The 10,051-nt window shown below is 68.1% G+C and overlaps 1 protein-coding gene across 1 annotated transcript; it reads right to left on the bottom strand.

Moving 5' to 3' along the window:
• Positions 1-1,127: 1,127 nt before the first annotated feature.
• Positions 1,128-9,744, bottom strand: LOC148590578 (protein capicua homolog). The gene is made up of 8 exons (XM_088538854.1): positions 9,720-9,744; positions 9,378-9,397; positions 9,196-9,299; positions 7,618-7,744; positions 4,739-4,921; positions 2,448-2,510; positions 2,207-2,369; positions 1,128-1,144 (listed from the first exon to the last, which is right to left on the bottom strand). The coding sequence occupies exons 1-8, from the start codon at positions 9,742-9,744 to the stop codon at positions 1,128-1,130; spliced, it is 702 nt and encodes a 233-aa protein (XP_088394980.1).
• Between the last annotated feature and the right edge of the window lie 307 nt (positions 9,745-10,051).

Genomic DNA, 10,051 nt, shown 5'->3' with positions numbered 1-10,051 from the left:
CCATGGCCCCCCCAACCCCCATGACCCCCAATTGACCCCCCCGTGACCCCCTCAAATCCAACCCCCCCATTCCTGCCCCATTGACCCCCCGTGACCCCACTCCAACCCCCCCATGACCCCCCCATTCCAGCCCCATTGGCCCCCCCATGACCCCTCATTCCAGTGCCATGACCCCCATGACCCCCCTGTGACCTCCCCACTCCGACCCCCCCATGACCCCCCCCATTCCGACCCCCCTTGACCCCCCATTCCAGCCCCATTGACCCCCCCATGACCCCCCAACCCCCATGACCCCCCCATTGACCCCCCATGACCTCCCCACTCCGACCCCCCCATTCCAGCCCCCCCATGACCCCCATGACCCCCCATCCCAGCCCCATTGACCCCCATGACCCCCCCATGACCCCCCCATTCCAGCCTGTGACCCCCCCGTGACCCCCCATCCTGGCCCCATTGACCCCCCGTGACCCCATGACCCCCTATGACCCCCAATTGGCCCCACTCCAACCCCCCCGTGACCCCCCCATGACCCTCCCGTGACCCCCCCATGACCCCCCCATGACCCCCATTCCAGCCCCATTGACCCCCCATGACCCCCACCCCCCTATGACCCCCCCGTGACCCCCCGTGACCCCCCCATTATCCCCCTGTGACCCCCCCATTCCAGCCCCACTGACCCCAATGACCCCCCCAACCCACTATGACCCCCCCATGACCCCCCAATGACCCCCCCATGACCCCCCCAATGACCCCCCAATGACCCCCCGTGACCCCCCATGACCCCCCCAATGACCCCCCGTGACCCCCCGTGACCCCTCATTCCAGCCCCCCCGTGACCCCCCCGTGACCCCTCATTCCAGCCCCCCCCGTGACCCCCCCGTGCCCCCCCCTCATCCCGCTCCCCCCCCCTCACCTGGGCCAGGTCCCGCAGGGGGGGCCGCCCGTCGCGCTCGGCCCCTCCCCCCCCCCAGGCCCAGCCCCCCGCTGTGCGAGAAGGCCCGGGGGCGGGGGGGAGGGGCGGCGCCCCCGGCAGGCCCCGCCCCCCCCGGCGGGCCCCGCCCCTCGGCCGCCCCCGCGGGGGGGGTCGGCGGCGCCTGCGGGGGGGGGGGAGGGGGGGAGAGGGGGGGTCAGTTGGGGGGAGGGGCTATGGGGGAGGGGTGATAATGTGGGAGGAGCAATGGGGGAGGGGCGGCAATGGGGGAGGGGGCTGTAATGGGGGAGGGGCAATGGGGGAGGGGCAATGGGGGAGGGGCAGCAATGGGGGAGGGGCCAATGGGGGAGGGGCTGTAATGGGGGAGGGACCAATGGGGGAGGGGCAATGGGGGAGGGGCGGCAATGGGGGAGGGGCTGCAATGGGGGAGGGTCCAATGGGGGAGGGTCCAATGGGGGAGGGGCAGCAATGGGGGAGGGGCCAATGGGGGGGTCCCGGTTCCAACCAGGGTCTCGGGGAGGGCGGGGCCCATTTGGGGGCGGGGCCCGGTCCGGGGTGGGCGGGTCCCTGTCCTGGGGGGGAGGGGCTCCGAACTGGGGGGGCGGGGTCTGGTTCGGGAGGGGGGAGGGGCGTTTCTATGGGACACGGGGGCCCGGGGGGGGCGGGGTTTCGCCAAGGGGCGGGGCTCCCAGGGGTCTCCCCGGGGGGGGTCCCGGTTCCGGGGGGGGGGGGCGGGGCCCTGTGGGGGCGGGGCTCTCCCCGCGGGGGGGGGGCGGGGTCGGTGGCTCCCAAGTTCCTCCCGGGGGGGGGGTGGGTCCCGGTTCGCGGGGGGGGGGGCGGGGGGGTCCTCGGGGGGGCGGGGCTCTGACCGCGGGGGGCGGGGCCGTCCTCGGGGGGCGGGGCTGTCTCTGGGGGCGGGGCTCTCTCCCTGCGGGGGGGCGGGGTCGGTGGCACCCAAGTTCCTCCGGGGGGGAGGGGGGGGTCCCGAGGGGGCGGGGCTCTCTCTGGGGGCGGGGCTCTCTCCGCGGGGGGGCGGGGCTCCCTATGGGGGCGGGGCTCCCTCTGGGGGCGGGGCTCCCTCTGGGGGGCGGGGCTCTCTCCGCGGGGGGGCGGGGCTCCCTATGGGGGCGGGGCTCCCTCTGGGGGACAGGGCTCTCTCAGGGGGGCGGGGCTCTCTCTGGGGGGGCGGGGCTCCCTCTGGGGGGCGGGGCTCCCTCTGGGGGGCGGGGCTCTCTCCGCGGGGGGGCGGGGCTCTCCCGGGGGGCGGGGCCTCACCGTGCGGGGGGGCGGGGCCGCTCTCGCTCACGCTCCGCTCCCGCGGCTCCTTGGCCCCCCCGGGCGCCGCCCGCCCCCCCCCCCTCGGCGCTGCTGCTCTCTTCTTGCGCTCCTTGTTGCACCATTTCCAGTCGGGGTGGGCCTTGAAGTGCGCCTCCTTCACCTGGACCCATAGAGGGACCCATAGAGAGACATAGGGACCCATAGAGAGACCGAGAGACCCATAGAGAGCCATAGGGACCCATAGCGACCCATAGAGACCCCATTTCCAGTCGGGGTGGGCCTTGAAGTGCGCCTCCTTCACCTGGACCCATAGCGACCCATAGGGACCCATAGAGACCCATAGCGACCCATAGGGACCCATAGAGAGACCGAGAGACCCATAGTGTGACCCATAGCGACCCATAGGGACCCCAATTCCCAATAGGGTGGGCCTTGAAGTGCGCCTCCTTCACCTGGACCCATAGCGAGACCCATAGCGACCCATAGCGGGACCGAGAGACCCATAGGGACCCATAGAGAGACCGAGAGACCCATAGTGTGACCCATAGAGACCCCATTTCCAAATAGGGTGGGCCTTGAAGTGCGCCTCCTTCACCTGCCCCATAGCGACCCATAGAGAGACCCATAGCGAGACCCACAGCGACCCATAGAGACCCATAGGGACCCCTAGAGACACATAGAGACCCCATTTCCAAATAGGGTGGGCCTTGAAGTGCGCCTCCTTCACCTGGACCCATAGAGACCCATAGAGACCCATAGAGACCCATAGTGTGACCCATAGGGACCCATAGCGGGACCCATAGGGACCCATAGAGAGACCCATAGGGACCCATAGCGCCCCATAGTGACCCATAGCGCCCCATAGCACCCCATACCCGCCCCATAGCGCCCCATAGCGCCCTATAGTGACCCATAGCGCCCCATAGCCGCCCCATAGCGGGACCCACACCCGCCCCATAGCGCCCCATAGCCGCCCCATAGCGCCCCATAGCGCCCCATAGCGCACCTGGAAGGCCAGCTCGTGGTACTGCTGTTTCTCCCTGGCCCCCAGTGCGTACCACCACCCACCCCATAGCGGGACCCATAGCACCCCATATCCACCCCATAGCCCCCCATAGCGCCCCATATCCACCCCAGAGCGCCCCATACCCGCCCCATAGCGGGACCCATAGTGCTCCATAGCGCCCCATAGTGACCCACACCCACCCCATAGCGCCTCATAGCGCCCCATAGCGCCCCATATCCACCCCATAGCGGGACCCACACCCGCCCCATAGCGGGACCCATAGTGCTCCATAGCGCCCCATAGCCACCCCATATCCACCCCATAGCGCACCTGGAAGGCCAGCTCGTGGTACTGCTGTTTCTCCCGGGCCCCCAGCGCGTACCACCACTCACCCCATAGCGGGACCCATAGCGCCCCATAGCGCCCCATAGCACCCCATATCCGCCCCATATCTGCCCCATAGCGCCCCATATCCACCCCATATCCACCCCATAGTGGGACCCACACCCGCCCCATAGTGCCCCACAGCGCCCCATAGCGCCCCATAGCGGGACCCACACCCACCCCATAGCGCCCCATAGCGCCCCATAACGCCCCATAGCTGCCCATATCTGCCCCACAGCCGCCCCATAGCACCCCATAGTACCCCATAGCGGGACCCACACCCGCCCCACAGCGCCCCATATCCGCCCCATAGCACCCCATAGCGCCCCATAGCGCACCTGGAAGGCCAGCTCGTGGTACTGCTGTTTCTCCCTGGCCCCCAGCGCGTACCACCACCCACCCCATAGCGGGACCCATAGCGCCCCATATCCGCCCCATAGCGCCCCATAGCCGCCCCATAGCGCCCCATAGCGCCCCATAGCTGCCCATATCCGCCCCACAGCCGCCCCATAGCACCCCATAGTACCCCATAGCGGGACCCACACCCGCCCCACAGCGCCCCATATCCGCCCCATGGCGCCCCATAGCGCCCCATAGCGCACCTGGAAGGCCAGCTCGTGGTACTGCTGTTTCTCCCTGGCCCCCAGCGCGTACCACCACCCACCCCATAGCGGGACCCATAGCGCCCCATAGCGCCCCATAGCGCCCCATAGTGCCCCATAGCCACCCCATAGTACCCCATAGCACCCCATAGCGCCCCATATCCACCCCATAGCGCCCCATAGCGCCCCATAGCGCCCCATAGCCGCCCCATAGCGCCCCATAGCAGGACCCACACCCACCCCATATCCGCCCCATAGCCACCCCATAGCACCCCATATCCGCCCCATAGTGCCCCATAAGCGCCCCATAGTGTCCCATAGCACCTCCCAGCCCCATAGCACCTTCCAGCCCAATATCACCTCCCAGCCCCATAGCGCCCCATAACCGCCCCATATCACCCCATAGCACCTCCCAGCCCCATAGCACCTTCCAGCCCAATATCACCACCCACCCCATAGCGCCCCACACCCGCCCCATATCCACCCCATAGCCGCCCCATAGCGCCCCATAGCGCCCCATAGCGCCCCATAGCGCACCTGGAAGGCCAGCTCGTGGTACTGCTGCTTCTCCCGGGCCCCCAGCGCGTACCACCACTCGCCCAGGATCTTGCTGACCGTGCGGTTGTCCTGGTTCGGGTGACGCTGATGCACCAGCGCGCGGTGCCGCTTGCTGAAGATCATGAAGGCGTTCATGGGCCGCCGGATGTGCTCCTTGTCCCGCTGCGGGGCGGGGCCGCGTCAGGACACGCCCCCCTCCGGGACACGCCCACGGGGGGCGGAGCCTCCTTGGGCCCCACCCCCCTCCCATTCATCCCTCTAAATAACACAGGGAGCAACTAAGGAGAGGGCTGGCCACGCCCCCCCGGGGGTATGGGGCGGGGTCACGTCCCCGGCCACGCCCACGAGGGGCGGAGCCTCCTTGGACCCCAGCCCCACCCACCCATTGACGCCACAGGGAGTAAGGAGGCTGCTGGCCACGCCCCCCCGGGGATATGGGGGCGGGGTCACTCGAGGACACGCCCCTCGGCCGCCCCTGGCCACGCCCATGGGGGGGGGCGGAGCCTCCTTGGACCCATCCCCCCAGCCATTCACCCCTCTAAGGGGCCACAGGCATCGGCTAAAGAACGTGCTGGCCCCGCCCCCCCGGGGATATGGGACTAGAGTCACGTGAGGACACGCCCCCGGCCACGCCCCCGGGGGCGGGGCTTCTTTAAACCCCCTCCCACCCATTGGTCCCACAGGCAGCAGCTAAGGAACCACCTGGCCACGCCCCCCCGGGGGGATGGGGCGGGGCCACGCCCCTCCCTCTTACCCGGCCACGCCCATAGGGGGCGGAGCCACCTTACAACCCCCCCCCCCACCCACCCGCCCATTGATCCCTCTAAGGGCCCCAGGCATCGACTAAGGAGGTTGCTGGCCCCGCCCCCCGGGGTGTGGGGGCGGGGCCACGTCCCTGGCCACGCCCACTGGGGGCGGGGCCTCTTTGCACCCCCCACCCACCCACCCATTGACCCCAAAGGGAGTAGGTAAGGAGGCTGCTGGCCCCGCCCCCCGGAGATATGGGGGCGGGGTCACATGAGGACACGCCCCCCGCCACGCCCACGGGGGGGGGCGGGGCCTCCCACCACCACCCCGCCCATTGATCCCACGGGCAGCTACTGGCCACGCCCCCGGGGGCGGGGTCACGTGGGGACACGCCCCCCCGGATACGCCCACAGGGGGTGGAGCCTCTTAGCACCCCCCATCCCCCCATCCCATTCAGCCTGGGGGCGGGGCTACGCGCGGCCACGCCCACGTGGAGGCGGAGCTTCCTGACACACCCACCTACGAGGTGGGGGGGCTGCTGGCCACGCCCCCCCCCCCCCGGGGTGCAGGGGGCGGGGTCACACATGGACACACCCCCCAGGAAGGGGCGGGGCCCCGAAGCGGCCACGCCCCCAAGGTGGGAGGGGCAGGGAGCGCTGCTGGGTGGTTGGGGGCGGGGCCAAGGCCGGCCACGCCCCCTGCCCCGCCCACCGCGGGGCCTTAAAGGGGCCACAACCCAGAAAAAGGGCAGGGGGAGCCTGTGGGGTGGCCCTGTGGGTCCGGGTGTGTGTCCGACTGTGTGTGTCCAGGTGTATTTCCGGGTGTGCGTGTGACTGTGTGTGTGGGTGTGTGTCCGGGTCTATGTCCAGGTGTATGTCCAGGTGTGCATCCGGCTGTGCGTGTGGGTGTGCGTCCGCTTGTGCGTCTCAATGCGTGTCCGGGTGTGCGTCCGGCTGCATGTGCGGCTGTGCGCGGCGGTGCGTGTCCAGGTGTGCGCGTGCGGCTGTGTGCGTAGGGCTGTGTGTGCGGGGGTGCGTCCAGGTGTGTGTCCGGTTGTGCGTCCGGCTGTGGGCCGGGGTGTACGTGCGGGTGTGCGGCTGTGCGTCCGGGTGTGCATGGGGCTCTGCGTGGGGGTGTGTGTCCGGGTGTGCGTCTGGGTGTGCGTCCCGCTGTGTGTCCGGGTGTATGTCTGAATGTACATCTGGGTGCGCATCCCGCTGTACGTGTGGCTGTGCGTCCGACTGTGCGCGCGGGTGTGCGTCCCGGTGCGTTTGCAGGTGTGCGTGCGGCTGTGGGCTTGGGTGTGCGTCCGGGTGTGCGTGGGGGTGTGCGGCTGTACGTCCGGTTGTCCATCCGGCCGTGCGCGTGGGTGTGCATGCGGGTGTGTGTCCGGCTGTGCGTCTGACTGTGCGCGTGGGTGTGCACGGGGGTGTGCGTCCGGTTGTGCATCCAGCTGTGCGTGCAGCTGTGTGTCCGGGTGTGCACATCGGTGTGCACGCGGGTGTGCACGGGGGTGTGTGTCCGGCTGTGCGTCCGGCTGTGCGTGCGATGTGTACGTCCCACTGTGCGTGGGGGTGTGTCCTGTTGTGCGTCCGGTTGTGCGTCCGGTTGTGCGTGTGGGTGTGCGCTCGGGTGTGTGTCCGGCTGTGCGTGCGGCTGTGCGTCCCACTGTGCGCGGGGGTGCGTGCGGGTGTGTGTCCGGGTGTGCGCGTGGGTGTGCACGTCGGTGTGTGTCCGGCTGTGCGTCCGGTTGTGCGTCCGGCTGTGCGTGCGAGGTGTACGTCCCACTATGCGTGGGGGTGTGTCCAGCTGTGCGTCCGGCTGTGCGTCCGGCTGTGCGTCCGGTTGTGCATCCGGCTGTGCGTGCAGGTGTGTGTGCGAGGTGTACGTCCCACTGTGCGTGGGGGGTGTGTCCGGTTGTGCGTGTGGGTGTGCGCTCGGGTGGGTGTCCGGGTGTGCGTCCCACTGTGCGCGGGGGTGCGTGCAGGTGTGTGTCCAGCTGTGCGTCCGGCTGTGCGCGGGTGTGCGTCCGGGTGTGCGTGTGGCTGTGCGCTCGGGTGTGTCTCCGGGTGTGTGTCCGGGTGTGCGTCCGGCTGTGCGTCCGCCTGTACCTTGGAGGGGCTCCGCGCGTCCTTGTCGGCGGTCCCGTCGCGCTCCTTGGGGAGGGCGCTGAGCGACTGTGTCCGGCGCTTCCCGGGGGGCAGCGGCAGCGGCAGCTCCGGGGCGGCCGACAGGAACCTGCGCGACCCCCGGGCAACAGTCGCGCAACAGGCGGACGGCCCCCTCCCCCCGCCCGCGGGCGCCGTTCCCGCCCCCGCGCGCACAGGCGGACAACAAGCGGACAACAGGCGGACGCGGGGGACAGGGGAGCTACAAGCGGACGTGCGGATGCACAGGTGGACAACAGGCGGGTCTGGGAGTGCGTGGGCAAGGCAGACAAGGACACACGTATTTTAACAACAATCAGACAACAGCCGCACAGACAACACTGAGACTCTCAACCAGGCTACAGTCGGATCTACAAGCGAGCGCACAACCAGACACCGTTTGCGCAGGCTGCACAACAACCAATCAGACAGGGAGACAAGAGCTGGACGAACAGGCGGCCGGACAAGCGCACAACAGCCGCACGCACCAGCAGGCAACAGCCAGAGCAGCAAGCGGGCACAGTCAGACGCCCTTCAGGCGGTCAACAGGGCCGGCAACCTGACAGCAGCCACACGTACAGGCAGACAACAGCCGGACACACAAGCGAACAGCAGCCCCGTAAGTGGGACCCTCAAGAACGCACCATTCAGGCAGTTGAAAAGAAAGACAACCGGACAACAGGCACAGTCATACAACAGGCAACCGCACAACCAGAAAACACCTGACCACGCAACTGGATAACAAGCGGACACAAAGTCAGCCAACAGGCGGACACGCAGTTCTACAACAGGCGGACGCACAGCCGGACAGCAGCTCCATGAGCGGGGTGTTCAGTCGGACTCCACTCAGGCAGCCGGATGACAGGCGGACAAACAGGCAGACAACAGGCGGACAAGACGCAGCCGCACAACCCAGCAACAGCCGGCCGAGCCAGGCGCACAGCTAGAGCGCAACAGGATGTGCAGGAAGCCAACAAGCGGACAACAGGCGGAAAACAGGCAGGCAACAGGCGGCCGCACAACCGGGCAACAGGCGGCCGCACCAGGCACACATCTGGAGCAGAGCTGGGCGCACAGGGGAACAACAGGCGGCCAACAAGCAGACAGCAGGCGGAAAACAGGTAGGCAACAAGCGGACAACAGGCAGACAACAGGCGGACAACAGGCAGAAAACAAGCAGATAACAAGGGGAAGACAAGTGGAAAACAGGTAGGCAACAGGTGGACAACAAGCGGACAACAGGCAGATAGGAGATGGAAAACAGGCGGAAGACAGGCAGAAAGCAGACAAGAGAACAGGCGGACATCAGGCAGAAAACAGGGCAACAACAGGCGGAAAACACGCGGATGACAGGCGGAAAACAGGTAGGCAACAGGCGGCATACAGGGTGACAACAGCCGGACAACAGTCGGAAGACAACAGGCGGAAAACATGCGGATGACAGGCAGAAAACAGGCAGGTAACAGGCGGCCAACAGCCGGAAGACAGGGTGACAACAGGCGGCCAACAGGCGGCCAACCGGGTGACAACAGTCGCACTCACGCGTCGTCGTGGTCGCTCTCGGTCTCGCTGTCCAGGCGGGGGGGGGGCGGCCCCGGGGCCTCCTCGTCGCCCCCCCCCCCGGGCGGGGGGGGAGGGGCCGCGGCCTGGGCGGGGGGGGGGCTGCGGGGGCGGGGGGGGCCGCCCCCCCCTCCCCCCATGGCGGCCGCAGCCTCCGGGGTCACCGGGGCCACCTCGGGGGGGTCTGCGGGGGGAGGGGGGGTTTTGGGGTAAAATGAGGGGTTTTGGGGTAAAAGGTGGGGTTTTGGGGGTAAAACATGGGGTTTGGGGGGTAAAACGTGGGGTTTGGGGGGTAAAATGAGGGATTTGGGGGTAAAACGGGGGATTTGGGGGTAAAATGGGGGGTTTTGGGGGGTAAAACGCAGGATTTGGGGGTAAAACGGGGGATTTGGGGGTAAAACGCGGGATTTTGGGGGTAAAATGCGGGATTTTGGGGTAAAATACGGGATTTTGGGGGGTAAAATGTGGGGTTTGGGTGTAAAATAGGGGTTTTGGGGGTAAAATGCGGGATTCGGGGGTAAAATGCGGCATTTTGGGGGTAAAATGGGGAATTTGGGGGGTAAAACGGGGGATTTTGGGGGGTAAAATGCGGGGTTTTGGTGTAAAACGCGGGGTTTGGGTGGTAAAACGCGGAGATTTGGGGGGTAAAATGCGGGGTTTTGGGGTAAAATGGGGGGTTTTGGGGGGTAAAACGGGGGATTTGGGGGGTAAAACGGGGGGTTTTGGAGGGTAAACCGCGGGATTTTGGGGGTTTTTGGGGGCGGGGTCGCTCACCTTTGCCCTGATTGGCCGCCGCGGGCTGGGGGGCGGGCTGGGCCCCCGCGGGGGGGGCGGCGGC

The sequence above is a fragment of the Tinamus guttatus genome, unplaced genomic scaffold, assembly GCF_059628265.1.
Source record: "Tinamus guttatus ecotype Peru unplaced genomic scaffold, ASM5962826v1 Tinamus_guttatus_pri_ptg001244l, whole genome shotgun sequence".
Classification (NCBI taxonomy): Eukaryota; Metazoa; Chordata; class Aves; order Tinamiformes; family Tinamidae; genus Tinamus; species Tinamus guttatus.
Note: the sequence above shows the minus strand (reverse complement) of the source record. Positions and strands in the feature narration are given on the sequence as shown.